This window comes from Notamacropus eugenii, chromosome 1 (genome assembly GCF_028372415.1).
Source record: "Notamacropus eugenii isolate mMacEug1 chromosome 1, mMacEug1.pri_v2, whole genome shotgun sequence".
NCBI classification, from domain to species: Eukaryota; Metazoa; Chordata; class Mammalia; order Diprotodontia; family Macropodidae; genus Notamacropus; species Notamacropus eugenii.
In genome coordinates this window covers 182,612,301-182,628,373 of record NC_092872.1, presented here as the reverse complement: position 1 = coordinate 182,628,373, position 16,073 = coordinate 182,612,301, and the positions used below count along the sequence as shown (strand labels likewise).

The following is a 16,073-nucleotide window of genomic DNA, read 5'->3' as shown; positions in this document are numbered from 1 at the left end:
AACAGGATTTTGAAAATCAAGTTAGAGAGGTGAAGGAAAAACTGGGAAGAGAAATGAGAGAGATGGAAGAAAAGCATAAAAAGCAGGTCAACACCTTGCTAAAGGAGACCCAAAAAAATGCTGAAGAAAATAACACCTTGAAAAATAGGCTAACTCAATTGGCAATAGAGGTTCAAAAAGCCAATGAGGAGAAGAATGCTTTCAAAAGCAGAATTAGCCAAATGGAAAAGGAGGTTCAAAAGCTCACTGAAGAAAATAGTTCTTTCAAAATTAGAATGGAACAGATGGAGGCTAATGACTTTATGAGAAACCAAGAAATCACAAAACAAAACCAAAAGAATGAAAAAAATGGAAGATAATGTGAACTATCTCATTGGAAAAACAACTGACCTGGAAAATAGATCCAGGAGAGACAATTTAAAAATTATGGGACTACCTGAAAGCCATGATCAAAAAAAGAGCCTAGACATCATCTTTCATGAAATTATCAAGGAAAACTGCCCTGAGATTCTAGAACCAGAGGGCAAAATAAGTATTCAAGGAACCCACCAATAACCTCCTGAAAGAGATCCAAAAAGAGAAACTCCTAGGAACACTGTGGCCAAATTCCAGAGTTCCCAGGTCAAGGAGAAAATATTGCAAGCAGCTAGAAAGAAACAATTCAAGTATTCTGGAACTACAATCAGATAACACAAGATCTAGCAGCTTATACATTAAGGGATCGAAAGGAGTGGAATATGATATTCCAGAAGTCAAAGGAACTAGGACTAAAACCAAGAATCACCTACCCAGCAAAACTGAGTATAATACTTCAAGGGAAAAAATGGTCTTTCAATGAAATCAAGGACTTTCAAGCATTCTTGATGAAAAGACCAGAGCTGAAAAGAAAATTTGACTTTCAAACACAAGAATGAAGAGAAGCATGAAAAGGTAAACAGCAAAGAGAAGTCATAAGGGACTTTACTAAAGTTGAACTGTTTACATTCCTAAATGGAAAGACAATATTTGTAACTCTTGAAACTTTTCAGTATCTGGGTGGTTGGTGGGATTACATACACACACACACACACACACATGTGTGTGCATGCACACACAGAGACAGAGAGCACAGAGTGAATGGAATAGGATGGGATCATATCTTTAAAAAAATGAAATTAAGCAGTGAGAGAGAAATATATTGGGAGGAGAAAGGGAGAAATGGAATGGGGCAAATTATCTCTTATAAAAGAGGCAGGCAAAAGACTTTTTAGTGGAGGGAAAAAGAGGGGAGCTGAGAGAAAAACATGAAGTTTACTCTCATCACATTCGAGTAAAGAAAGAAATAAAATGCACACTCGTTTTGGTATGAAAACCTATCTTACAATACAGGTAAGTGGGGGAGAATGGGATAAGCAGAGTGAGAGGGATGATGGAACAGAGGGCAATGGGAGGAGGTAGCAATTTGAAGTCAACACTCTTGGGGAAGGACAGGATCAAAACAGAGAATAGAAGTAATGGGGGGCAGGATAGGATGGAGCGAAATATAGTTAGTCTTATACAACACGACTATTATGGAAGTCATTTGCAAAACTACACAGATATGGTCTATATTGAATTGCTTGCCTTCCCAAAGAGAATGGGTGAGGAGGGAGGGATGAAGAGAAGTTGGAACTCAAAGTTATAGGAACAACTGTGAAGTACTGTTCTTGCTACTAGGAAATAAGAAATACAGGTAATGGGGTACAGAAAGTTATCTGGCCCTACGGGACAAAAGAGAAGATGGGGACAAGGGAAGGGAGGGATGATAGAAGAGAGGGCAGATTGGTGATAGGGGCAATTAGAATGCTCAGTGTTTTGGGGTGGGGGGAGGGGACAAATGGGGAGAAAATTTGGAACTCAAAATTTTGTGAAAATGAATGTTATAAGTTAAATAAATAAATTTTTTTTAAAAAAAGAAAAATAAATGTTGAGTTCTAAATTCTCTTCCTTCTTTCCCCCATTGAGATAGCAAGCAATGATACTAATTACACATGTGAAATCATGCAAAGCGTATTACAATACCAGTCTTGATGCTAAAAAAAAAAAAAAGGAAGAAGTGAAAAAAATTATACTTTAATTTGCACTCAGAGCTCATAAGTTTTCTCTCTGAAGATAGATAGCTTTTTCATGATGAGTCCTTTAGAACGATCTTAGATCATTGTATTGATCAGAGTAGCTAAGTCTTTCTTAATAGAGTATTGTTATAGTATTGCTGATACTGCGTAAAATGTTTCCCTGGATCTGCTCACTCCACTTTGTGGGAGTTCATATAAGTCTTCCCAGGTTTTTTTAAAAATCATCCTAATCATTCTGCTTGTCATTTTTTATAGCGCAATAGTATTCCACCTCAATAATCTTTTACAATTTGGTCAGCCATTCTTCAATTGATGGGCATTCCCTCAAATTCCAATTCTTTGCCACCACAAAAAGCTGCTGCAAATATCATTGTGCATATAGGTCCTTTCCCTCTTCCTTTGTTTTCTGGGGATACGGACCTAGTAGTGGTATTGCTGGATCAAAGGGCATGCACATAATAAATTGTTCTCCATAATGGATGGACCAGTTCACAAGTCCACCAACAGTGCATCAGTGTCCCAATTATTCCACATCCCATTTAACATTTGCCATTCTCCTTTTATATCATGTGAATCAATATGTTAAGTGTGAGGTGGTACCTCAGAGTTGTTTTAATTTGCATTTCTTTAATCAGTAGTGATTTAGAACATTTCTTCATAGGAGTATGTTGGGGTCCCCTAGACCATTACGGGGATCCCTAAACCCGACCCAAGGCTGTTGTCCGGCAAGAGGCCTTGATCTAGTGAGTAATGAATGATGCGGGAGACAAGGTGGTGAGGACTCCGTTTACTCCAGCTAGCTCACATGCATATATAGTCTTAATTACGTGAACATTTCTAAGTCTATACATTGAACCTATCACCTAACACCTTTCCTTATATGGGTGTCTTCTCCACTGGACATCCGGAACTGGACAAAGAACTGCCATGTTGCAAACAAAGACGAGACCCTTCCTCCTGAAATCCATCTAGTTCCACTCCCACTGACAAGCCCCCAGGTTATCTAGGCAGGCTCTCAGTTTGGCGTCCTGCAATGGACAGGGGTCGGCTCTAACTTGTCCCATTACAGGAGTATAAATAGCTTTTGATTTCTTCTTCTGAAAATTGCCTGTTCGTAGCCTTTGACCATTTGTCAACTGGGCAAAAGCTCTTTTTTTTTTTTTTAATAAATTTGACTCAGTTCACTATTTGAGAAATGAGGATTTTATCAGAGCAACTTATTGTAAATTCTCCTCCTTCAGTTTCCTGCTTTCCTTCTAATCTTGGTTTCCCTGGTTTTGTTTCTGCAAAAAAATTGTAATTTCATGTAACAGAAATTGTACATTTTACCTTCCATGATCTTCTCTATCTCCTGTTTGGTCATACATTCTTCCTTTATCCATAGATCTTACAGGTAAAAGTTTCTGTGCTCATGATAATTTACACATGATATTATCCTTTGTGTCTAAATCATACATCCATTTTGACCTTATCTTGGTATATGGTGTAAGATGTTGGTCTATGTTTAGTTTCTGCCAAATTGCTTTCCAGTTTTCCCAGCAATTTTGATCAAATAGTTCTCGTCCCAAAACTTTGATCTTTGGGTTTATCGAACTCTAGATTACTAGGGACATTTGCTATTGTGTGTTATGTATCTAACCTATTGCATTGATACTCCTTTCTATTTAAGTTGCTACCTAAAATCAAGATATCCCTGTCTATAATAGGGATAAATTTGGATCCTCTCCAACAAGATTAGGGGTGAAGCAAGGCTGTCTATTGTTATTCAGTGTTATTCTAGAAATGTTAGTTATAGCAATAAGACAATGCCAGTACCAGATTGTTTTGATTACCATTTTGTAATACAGTATAAAATCTGGTACCTTCTTTCACAATTTTCTCCATGAATTCTTATGATATTCTTGACTTTCTCTTCTTTTTGTCTAATTCCGTAAAATAATTCTTGGGTAGTTTTATTGATATGACACTAAGAAAATTAATTCTAGTAGAGTTGTCATTTTTATTACATTGGCTCAGCCTACCCATAAACAATTACAATTTCTCTAGTTGTTTAGATCTGTCTTTATTTGTGTGAAAAATGTTTTGTATTTGCTTTCATATGGTCCCTGGGTTTCTCTTGAAAGGTAGACTACCAACTGTTGCATATTGTCTACAGTTATTTTAAATGGAATTTCTTTTTCCAACGTTTTCAATTTGGTTTTGCTGCAAATATTTTAGAAAGGCTGATGATTTATGTGAGTTTATTTTTTTATCCTGCAACTTTGATGAAGTTGTTCATTTTTAAACAAATCTTTTAGCTGATTCTTTAGGATTCTCTAAATATACCAACTTAGAGTCTGCAAATGATAGTTCTGTTTCTTCATTGTCTATTTTTATTTCTTTAATTCATTGTCTTGTTGCAATAGCTAGCATTTCTAGTACAATATTCAATAGTAATGGGCAACCTTCATCCCTGATCTTGTTAATGAGGCTTCAAGTTTATCTATATTACAGATAATGGTTACGCTTGATTTTAGACAGATACTAATCCTTTTAAGAAAAGCTCCATTTATTCCTAGGGTTTCTAGTGTTTCTAATAGGAATGAGTGCTGTATTTTGTCAAAAGCTTTTTTTTTTTTTGCATCTACTGAGGTAATTATACCATTGTTGCTTTTGTCATCAATATGGTCAATTATGCTTCTAGTATTCCTAATAGTGAACCAGCCCTGTATTCTTGTTTCATAGTGTATGATCTTTGTGATATATTGCCATAATCTCCTTCCTAGTATTTTATTTAAAAATTTTGCATCATTATTCATTTGTGGCCTATAGTTTTCTTTCTGGCTTTCCTCTTCCTTGTTTAGGTATCAAAGCCATACATGTTTGTGTCATAGAAGGAATCTGGTAGGACTCCTTCTTTACCCATTTTTCCAAATAATTTACATATTATTGAGAATTAATTGTTCTTTAAATGTTTGACACAATTCACTTGTAAATCTATCTGGTGCTGAGAATTTTTTCTTGGGGAGATCCTTTAAAGTTTGTTCAATTTGTTTTTCTTTGCTAGGTCTACATAAATATTCTATTTTCTGTTCTATTAGTTTGTGGAATTTATATCATTGTATATATACATCCATTTCAGTTAGATTGTCAGATTTATTGACATAGAATTGGGCATTATAGCTCCAATAATTGCTTTAATTTTATTTTCATTCACCCTTTTAGTTTTTGATACTGGTAATTTGGTTTTATTTATTTTTATTACTTTTTAATGTTTAACAATCACTGCCATACAATTGAGATTTTATCCCCCCCACACATACCCCCCACTACCCCCCTCCCTCCCCACGACTGCATACAATTCTGTATAGGTTCTACATATACTTTCCTATTGAGTACATTTTCACTATAGTCATGCTATGTAGTCGGACTAAAATAAATGGAAGAAATCATATAACAAATCAAAACATGAAAAACAAAAACATACACATACACAAACATGATCTGCTACATTTTGCGAATGACTTCCATATTTCTTTCTCTGAGTGTGGAAGGCATTTTGCCTTAGAGAACCACCATTGGGATTTTTTTTTTAGATTAATCAATGGTTAATCTATTTTTTTCATAAACCAGTTGCTATTTTTATTAGATCAATAGTTTTTAATTTTCAATTTTATTAATTTCAAGATTTCCATTTTGGTCTTTAATTGCTGGTTTTTAATTTTTCTTTTTTCTATTTTTTAAAAATTGAATACCCAATTCATCACTCAGGTATTTCATAAGTTTATGTAATTATTGTAGCCCATTTAATAAAACAAATTTTTATAATAAATGTTAAACACAAAATAAAAATTACACCATGTAAACACATTCATGTATCTATAAAATCCTTAATATTCTCACATTAATGATGTAATCAAATGTTTTAGTGTGATTCTATGGTATCTTTTTGGTGTAAAATTTCTCACTGATATAGTTGATGACTGTGCTATTCATAAAATTTTTTCAACTGGTGATTGGGATCAATAGTTTTTTTCCTCAGTTAGAGAAGAAAATTCTTTTTCACAAAAATAAGATGTTGCAATTGCATTTTTAATAAACCAGAGATTGTAGCTAAAATAGAATAAAATTTTCAAATTCAAATTTTAGTTTAGCATCATATAAGTCTATTAAGTATTCTAGAACAGATGGAGTAAGAAGAAATGTATCATTAATTTATCCATGGTAAATGAGTGTTTTTCCCATCGATATTTTGAAATATTTAAATCTTTAAAATGAAAAGTGGTCATTCAGGTAACTAATAAACAGGTCTACTTTTCATTTGCAGGAAAAGTATTTTAAAATTAGAGAACATATAAAATATAATTTTGTTAACTTATTATCAGTAACTTTTTAAATTTAATCTTGCAGGATCAGAATGATGATGACTTTGCATTCTTTTATTGGTTACTCATTTTTTTTTCAGAAATGTCTATGAAATATGAAAATGTCAGAGACACATTTTTATTATAAAATGATTCTGATTGATTTGAATTTGGAATCAGGGAAACCTAAGTTTGAATGGCACCTGAAATTTACTGTGTGAACCTGAATAATCACTTAATCTCTGTCAGGCTCATTTCCTTATCTGTAAAATGAGGGTAATGTTGATTCAGTGACACTACCCAACTAGCTGTTCCCCCAAAAAGACACTCCCTCTCTTCACTCCAAGTATTTTCTCTGGTTGTCCCACATTCCGGCAATACTCTCCCTCATCTCTATCTACTCACTTCCTTCAAATCATACCTTCTAGAGGAAGTCTTTCCCAACCCATCTTAATGACTTCCTTTGTTTATTTTCTGTTTATCTTGTATGTAGCTTGTTTCATACCTATTTGTCTGTTTGTCATCTTCCCCATTCTATTGTGAGTTCCTTGAGGTCAGGGGCTGCCCTTTGCCTTTTTTTGCATCCTTTGTGCTTAACACCATGTCTAGCACACAGCAGGCACTTAATACATACCTACTAAGTAAATGACTGACTAGCACCTACCTTAGATCTTTGTGAAAATTAAATTAAATTATACAGAACACTTTGCAAACCTTGAAGTACTATATAAATGTTAGCTCTTCCTAAAATGAGGGTGTGAAGTATGTGGAAAATATGAAGGGGAGGTGACCCAGCAATTTTTCCTTTTATCTCAAACATTCTTGAAGAACCAAGCCATGAAAAAAAAATCGTTTTCCAAAATAAAATACAAGTGTTCTATGTTTTGCCCCCACAAAGTCATGAGATTTTACAAAGAGCCATGCTTTTAATGGAATGTTTATCTTCTTTTTACTGATGCTTTGCTTTAACAGCACATTATTTTCCAAATATGCTCTTCCACCTCCTCTTAACTATAAGCCATCCCCTTTAACAAAGATTAAAACATAAAGAAATTTATTTAGCAAAACCAACACATCAACGGAGTTTGTTGGTATATGTAATATTCCAGTTTCTTTATAGATACTCCCCCTATGCAGCAAAATGAATGTTAGGCTGTGAAGTACATTTTCTCAACTCTTCTCTGAGACCAAGATTGGTCATTACAGCTTTCTAGCATTCAGTTCATATAAGTTTTCTCATGTTTTTCTGAATTTTTCATATTAATTTCTTTCTTATTGTGTAGCAATTTCCTCCTGAATTCATATACCATGGGTATTTTAGCCATTGCACAATCAATGGGCTCAAATTTACTTTGTTTCTTTACACAAAGAAATTTCCCCCAAAAAATTCTCCTATGAATATTTTGGCATAAAAGTTTCTGTCTTTGCCATCCTTGGGATATAAACCTGTGGTGGTGGGATCTCTGGGTCATTTAAATCATTTTTGACTATGTCATTATGGACATTTTAGACACTATGGACATTTTAGTTACTTTTAAATCAAAATTCCAAATTGCTTTTCATAATGTTTGGCTAGTTCATAATTCTAATTAAATTGTACTAATGTGTCTCTCTTTCCACTGCTTCCTTCAACCTTGATTATTTACATATTTTGTCATTTTCCAACTTGGGGTATCTGAGATTGAACCTTAAGCTTTTTAATGTTTGTTCAGTTTTTCAGTCATGTCTGACTCCTCCTGACCTCATTTGGGGTTTTCTTGGTAAAGATACTGGAGTGATTTGCCATTTCTTTTTCCAGGTCATTTTTATAGATGATAAACTGATGCAAACAGAGTTAGAGACTTGCCTGGGATCACAGTTAAGAAGAGTCTGAGGTCAGATTTGAATTCAGGAAAATAAGTCTCTCTAGCTGTAGACATGGCACTATCCACTGCACCACCTAGATGCCCCTATTTTATGTATATTTCTTTTGTTATTAGTGATTTGAGACATTCTTTCATATGACAGTTAACAGTTTGGAAATTTTTTTTTGAGAACTGCTTATTCATTTCCTTTGACTACTTATGGAGGAAAATCTTTTTGCATCTATCTGTCTAGATATAAATAAATAGTAGATGCTTATAAGTTTTGGATATCAGACCTTTATCAGAAATATTTGATACAAATATTTTTTCCAATTGACCACATAACTTTTCTAGTAGTATTCTAGTAGTATTAGTATTATTCTTGCAAAACTTTAAAGTTTAATGCAATAAAGTTTGTCCATTTTTGCGATTGTCTCTAACCTTTATTAGAAAGTTAAGAATTTGTCTACACATTGCTGTTAAAGGTGCTCAGTCTGGTTCTTTTCTAATTCTTTTGAGATATGATTGACACTATTCAGGCCGTATTGCCATTTTGAGTTTGTTGTAGGACATGGTGGAAGATGTTCTAAACCTAATTTCTGGAAGTCAGATTGCTTTCCATTTCTTTACCATCAACCATCATCTTGGGGTTTATTGCATAATGGTCACTGAGTTCAGTGATATCAAATTCTTTCCTGCATGGTCTGTTTCATTTAAAATTCTGCCATTTGGGTTCTTTTAGTTCAAATAATTATTTGACTTACCCTGAAAAACTTCTTTAAGCTCCCTTTGACTTACAGGATGACATTCTGTGGTCTCTGAAAATGAAAGGGCCAAATGGAGAAAATTGAAAGGAGATAGTGCCATTTTTCACTTCCTTTTTTTGTTCTGCATTCCTGTCTTCCCTAAAATATCATTAATGCTGACTTCAAAAAGTATTCCTAAATCCACGTATTTTGTAAGAAATAATTTCACATTGATGATTTGAGAACTGAACATCATCAATGTGAAATTATTTCTTAGCAGACAATTTGATTCAATTCAACAAGCTTTTATGTGCCGGGCTACTATGGCCACTGTTTGCCAGGCACTGAGCACATTGCCGGGGATCAAAGATAAAAAAAACAGTACTTGTCCTTAAGAAGCTTGAGTCTTATTGAGGGGAGAGGAGAAGTTAATCATCATTTCTTTGGATATAACATAATTTGCTGTGTGTGCAGTCAGATCTAAGAACAAAAGTAAAAATCAAGATAAATCTAGAAGTAAGGTTGAAGTTAAGAAGACATTGCAAATAATATGAGTAGCTTTAGCATGAGCAATTCAAATAAACCGTTAATACAGGAAAATGAGAAATGAATGACAACAATGTCGATATTATCACTTTTTTTCCTGCAAAAACTTAGTCAATAAAAGTAATCATCATGAGAAGCCTGAAAGAACCCAGAAACTACCATAGTCAAACACCTGATCTTTTTGCCAGATGTAGAAAGATGGTAGCAACAACTGCACCAATTTATAAAATAATTTCATTGAAAAAGCATGGTGGTAGACAACAAAAGGTTGCTTGTAAAGTTGATTTTTTTTTTAAAAGGAAAAATAGTGGAAGTGAAAGTAAGTCTACAGAAAGCTTGGCACAAGACCCAATTAAGCTATATCACCTTAAGAGCGTTGATAGGCAAAACTAGATGGAAAAGAATAAATATGTGGGAAATGGAAGAAATTTTTCATTTTTTATACAATGATTCATTTTTATTATTCTTGAAAGAGGAACAATTATATTTAGACCCTAACATTTTAGTTAGTGATATCTATATAAGGAAGTTGAAAAGACAGTGAAGAAAATGAAATTAAGAATCAAACAAGTACATTCTTAGAAAATTCATCTTGGATGCAATGGAATTTTGGAAGCACCGACAGTTCAGTTTATATGGTTATGTGATATTTCAAGGAGGGAAAAATATCAAAAGACTATTTTAAAAAGATGGTAATATTAACCAAAAAGGGAACTGAGAAAATATCAACTGGCCATGCTCTACTTCCTTATCTTTGTGTTCTACCCACATACCAAGGATAATATCTGATGAATATATGAAGAGAAAATAGGGATGTTTTCATGAAAGTTTATCTACAGCAGACTATATTTTTCCATACATGTATATGGATTAAAAAGTCCTGAAAATTAAAGGTTATTAATGTACATTGTTAATAAACAATTTTTAAACATTTGCCTCAGAAGTCTCTTTTCTTTAATAAGGAGTCTCCTGTATTTATTTTATAATCATGTAAGAATACTTGGTAGAGATCTGTGTTCCATACCCTTGTGATTATTAATTCTATGGAAACCACAAAATAGGAAAATGTGTGTTCACCAAAGTTATTTGCCAGTGTTATAGGGGATGTGATGAGTCAATAAGCCTAACAGCTTTTCAGCAGGAGACATGTTTTTCCATCTGTAGAAATTTATCTGCCTGCCTCCCTCTCCCCTTGCTTCTCCTTCCTGTACCAAAGGAAGGTAATTTGGATGGCCAAAAGATGCCCAGTTGACTTGGGTTTTACTGCCTAGTTCCCTTCCCTTCCCTTCCCTTCCTTTCCCTTCCCTTCCCTTCCCTTCCCTTCCTTCCCTTTCCTTCCCCGTCTTGTCTTTTCCTTTCCCAAAACCATAAACCTACTGCACTCTGAAGCTAGGAAGCCAATGGACCCCTACCTAAGGGTTCTTTTGGACCCTCCTGGCTTTAGAGTGATTATCAGTAATAACTGTGACTGTTTCCTTCCCAGCCTGATGTCTTTCTTTTTCTTGGCCTCATTAAAGGGACCATGCCCTGGCTAATTCTTAAACAAACCTATTGAATGAATGAGCATTACCTCACCCTAAGTGAGTACCTGCAAAGACCTTGGCCTAAAGGGGTCAAGGTCTCCCAGTGCATCCTGGGTCATCTCCAGTCATCCTGATGAATATCTGGTCACTGAATTCAGATGGCTTTGGAAAAGTAAGACTGGTGACCTTGCACAGCCCTCCCTCCCTCAAAACAAAGTCAAGTTCAAGTCATGTTATCATTTCTCTGATGGTGTGGTCTTCTTCAGCAATGAAGGATGAACACAAGGGGATGTGATAAGTCAATAAGGCTAACACCTTTTCAGCAAGAGACATGTTTCTCCATCTGTAGAAATGCATGATATATAATGTGAAAATAAGTAAAAGTGAATTTTATGATTTCATTTCAGCAGAAAGTTTTCATTATTAACCCATTTTTCTCTTTACATGGTTTTGCTTAATACTATCAAAACTTAATTTTAATTTCTTAATCATATCTAAATGTTTCTGTGTTTTTATGAGTATAAGGAGTAACAAAAAAGTTAGTTTAGAGTGTAGGAAGGGGAATAAAGTAGAAATCTGCAAATGTAAGTTGTGGTCAAGTAGAAGAGCTCTACATGCCAAATAGAATAGTCTGTGTCTGACTGAGATAATAGGGACCACAGGAGTTTACTGAGTAGGTGAAGACCTGTACTTTGGGAAGTGTAGAGAAGATGGATTAGAGGAGGGGAAAGATTAGAAGGAGATCAAGTAGGAGGCTATTGTGAGAATTCAGGTAAGAGATGATGAGGACCTGAGCTTGGGTGATTTTTATTTGAGAGAATGAAGAGAATATATAGTAGAGAAGCTGCAGAAATAACAAGACTAGATTTACCAACTGCTTTTATAATGTGGGGTGAGTAAAGGTGGGGAATACTACAGGAGGTTATAATCCTGGATGATTGGGTGGTGGAAATTGAACACTGGGGGAAAGATACTTTAACAAGTTTCTTAAATGCCAATAAAAATCCATCCATGCCTTTGCCAGTTGAAGGGGTCCCTTGATCACTGGGTGATTGCTACAGGGTTCGCCCTCTGAAGGGTGCCTGGTAAGTGATATGTTGATCTGGGAAGTAGCTATGGGTATACTGTGTGAATGTGGGCAGGTTTTCCCAGTGGCACCTGTAGAGCTACTGTTACAGGGGTCTTCGTTGAGGTGGGATTTCTTTGAAGGTTTTGTCCTAGAAAGAGAAGTGGAAAGTTGGGTAATTTGTACAGATCTGGGACTGAGGATGAGGGGGTGTTTGGGGTTAATGAGGCCATGACAGCATTCCCTTGAGGTTATTCCACAGTCTCTCAGAGGATTCAAACCCTTATTTTACAAACTTCTGATTTAGGTAATGTATGTTATGATTTTGAAAATTCTTCTATGCATAATTTACAATCATAATGTATAGTTTTACAACTCATTTAGAAAGAAACAGGATTTTTAAAAAATCCTGTTTTTATGAGAAATATTTCAATATTAGGTTACATGAATGATTATTTCCTATTAATGATATTCCTGATTATTTTCTGTTTCTTTCTGTTTCTTTAGGTCAGTAAATCTTCCTACTGAGGATGGGACTTTTATAAAAGAATTCGCAGGGTTGTTCTCCGAAGGGCTCAAAGATCCTTTCTATGGACCCATATTACCACTTGCTGCAGTTGCTGGGCTAGTTGGCATAGAAGCAGAAAACTTCAGGGTAACTGCCAGCACACTCTTTTCTCAATAATCCAATCCATACTATTCTATTAAAGGTAACTGTGCACTGAACCTAGGAAGCTGGGTTCTAACACAACAGTTATGTGGATCATTAGTAAAACACATGAAATAACTGTTCAAATATGACATTCAAATAACTGTCATTAACTCTTTAGATGCAATTCAATCTATCTCAGCACGTATTTGTGAAGTCCCTCTTGTGTGTGTAGAGCACTGGGCAAGGAATAGGAGAGAAATAAGCTATGATCTCATGGAGAAGAGTTGTCTAATCTGTTTATTCTTTCTCTTAGATCATTCTATACAATGGAAATAAAAATAGTCATCTAACTTATAGGTCTGTTCTGAGGCTCAAATCGTACAGTGGATAACAAAGGTCTTTGAAAACTATAAATCACAATGTAAATGCCAGTCAATATTTGTTATTTACTAATATGCGGTATAGGAACAGATCTTTAACTTTCTCTAGCTGCTGAGGTTTCATTGAGAGCACAGTTTATTAGGCATGAAGTTTTATCAAAGAAACTTCATGCATATTATAATATTGGACTTATTTTTAATAACTAGTTGAACACATTTTAAATATTTATCTTTTGGGAATGTAGGCTTAACTGCTATGCAAATACCACTTTAAAGTATGTCTCTTAGGTCTACAAAAATAACCATCTTTTTTGCCTTCATATGGTCTACTGAGGTTTTTTTTCTGGGTTTTTAGTTCATGCTTCTTAATTGTGTATGTGGTGCAATCTAACACCTCACATCCACTTTCTCATTCTTGAGAAGACTTCTATGATCCTGATTTATGCCCCTAGATGTGCAATTTCTGTCCTTCTGGCACCTCATGTTTTTGCTTACAGTTCCCAACATCTCTATCTTTATCACCTCCTCTTAGAGCCATTCCTCACAATAATATATGACAAAAAATGAATAGAGAAAATAATGGGGTCACAAATCTAACCAACATATCAGAAAAGTGTGATATACACAGTATTCTAAGCCCACTCTTCCTTACTTCTTCAAAGGAAATTTTTTTTATATCTCTTCTTTGGGACCAAGTTTCTTCTTTACAATTTTGCAATGTTCAGTTTTGATTGTTTTGGGTTTTTTTTATTATTTAAATTTATCTATTTAAGTTTTCAACATCCATTTCCTCAAAATTTTGGGTTCCAAATTTTCTCCCCATTTCTCCCCTCCCAACGCCAAGCATTCTAATTGCCCCTATCATCAATCTGTCCTCCCTTCTAACATCCCTCCCATCCCTTATCCCCATCTTCTCTTTTGTCCTGTAGGGCAAGATAATTTTCTATACCCTATTACCTGTATTTCTTATTTCCTAGTTGCAAGAACAATACTCAACAGTTGTTCCTAAAACTTTGAGTTCCAACTTCTCTTCATCCCTCCCTCCCCACCCATTCTCTTTGGGAAAGCAAGCAATTCAATATAAACCATATCTGTGTAGTTTTGCAAATGACTTTCATAATAGTCGTGTTGTGTAAGACTAACTATATTTCCCTCCATCCTATCCTGCTCCCCATTTCTTCTGTTCTCTCTTTTGATCCTGTCCCTCCCCAAGAGTGTTGACTTCTAATTGTTCCCTCCTCCCACTGCCCTCCCTTCCATCATCCCTCTCACTCTGCTTATCCCCTTCTCCCCCACTTTCCTGTATTGTAAGATAGGTTTTCATACCAAAGAGTGTGCATTTTATTCCTTTAGTCAAATGTGATGAGAGTAAGCTTCATGTTTTTTCTCTCACCTCCCCTCTTTTTCCCTCCACTGAAAAGTCTTTGACTTGCCTCTTTTATGAGAGATAATTTGCCCCATTCCATTTCTCCCTTTCTCCTCCCAATATATTTCTCTCTCACCACTTAATTTCATTTTTTAAAGATATGATCCCATCCTATTCAATTCACCCTGTGCTCTGTCTCTCTGTCTCTCTGTCTCTCTGTCTCTCTCTCTCTCTCTCTCTGTGTGTGTGTGTGTGTGTGTGTGTGTGTGTAATCCCACCAACTACCCAGATACTGAAAAAAGTTTCAAGAGTTACAAATATTGTCTTTCCATGTAGGAATGTAAACAGTTCAACTTTAGTAAGTCTCTTATCATTTCTCTTTTCTGTTTACCTTTTCATGTTTCTCTTGATTCTTGTGTTTGAAGGTCAAATTTTCTTTTCAGCTCTGGTCTTTTCATCAACCATGCTTGAAAGTCCTCAATTTCATTGAATCACCAATTTTTCCCCTGAAGTATTATACTCAGTTTTGCTGGGTAGGTGATTCTTGGTTTTAGTCCTAGTTCCTTTGACTTCTGGAATATCCTATTCCACGCCCTTCAATCCCTTAATGTAGAAGCTGCTGTGCCCCCCTGATTGTTTTGTTGTTGTTGACTTTTCATGTACGTTGTTGTAGTACATTATATGTATATTATTTTCTTTCTAAGTTTGCTCACTTCATTTTGCATCAGTTCACTTAAGTCTTTTGAAGCTTCTCTGTATTCATCATGTTAATTTTTTATAGCATGGTAATATTCCATCACAAAATGTACCACAATTTGTTTAACTATTCCTCAGTTAGTGGGCATCTATCTACTTTGCTCTCAGTTTTCTATTACCACAAAAATGTGGCTATAAATATTTTGAGCTATATATTCTTTTTTTATTGATTCCCTTTAGATATTTCATGAGCAGTGGAATCTCATGGGTCCAAAAGCATGAACATTTTAACTACTTCTTTGCATAATTCCAAATTGCTTTCCAGAATAGCTATACTAATTTAAACTTCCACCAACAATGCATTAGTGTACCAATTCTTCCACAGATTTGTATCTCTCTTATAATGAGTGACAGAGAATTCTTTTATATGACTGCTAATAATTTGCAATTTTACTTTTTAGAGCTGTTTATTTATATGCTTTGACCATGAATCTTTTAGGGTATGGCTTTTTGTCATACATACATATGTATGTATATATATACTTAGGTAATTTATTTTTAACATTTAAAGAATTTTCAAGTTCCACATTCTCTTCCACTCCCTCAACCCTTCCGCCACCCATTGAGAAGGCAAGCAATATGATATCAATTATACATGTGAAATCATGCAAAATATATTAGTCATGTTGCCAAAAAAAGTGAAAAAAATATACTTCAATTTGCACTCAGAGTTCATCATTTCTCTCTCTGGAACTGCATAACATTTTCATTGAGTCATTTGGAATTGTCTTGGAAATCCTTTATTTCATTGAATGTCC

The 16,073-nt window shown here is 34.8% G+C and overlaps 1 protein-coding gene and 1 long non-coding RNA gene across 7 annotated transcripts in view; one reads left to right on the top strand and one right to left on the bottom strand.

Annotated features, from left to right (window-relative positions):
• The window catches only part of LOC140512388 (uncharacterized), a 209,785-nt gene that overhangs the window by 14,549 nt on the left and 179,163 nt on the right, over positions 1 to 16,073 (bottom strand). For 2 of the 3 annotated variants that reach the window (XR_011969759.1, XR_011969760.1), the window contains exon 4: positions 9,045 to 9,098. This is a non-coding gene — a long non-coding RNA (uncharacterized lncRNA). Of the gene's footprint in view, positions 1 to 3,208; positions 3,377 to 9,044; positions 9,099 to 16,073 lie in introns of those variants that run through there. The other variant, XR_011969758.1, reaches the window with a different exon arrangement.
• LOC140512357 (cilia- and flagella-associated protein 43-like) overlaps positions 1 to 16,073 on the top strand; it is a 193,199-nt gene that overhangs the window by 13,128 nt on the left and 163,998 nt on the right. For 3 of the 4 annotated variants that reach the window (XM_072621506.1, XM_072621508.1, XM_072621512.1), the window contains one exon: positions 12,669 to 12,816. In XM_072621506.1, the coding sequence (XP_072477607.1) occupies positions 12,669 to 12,816 (148 nt within the window). Of the gene's footprint in view, positions 1 to 12,668; positions 12,872 to 16,073 lie in introns of all 4 variants that reach the window. The other variant, XM_072621516.1, reaches the window with a different exon arrangement.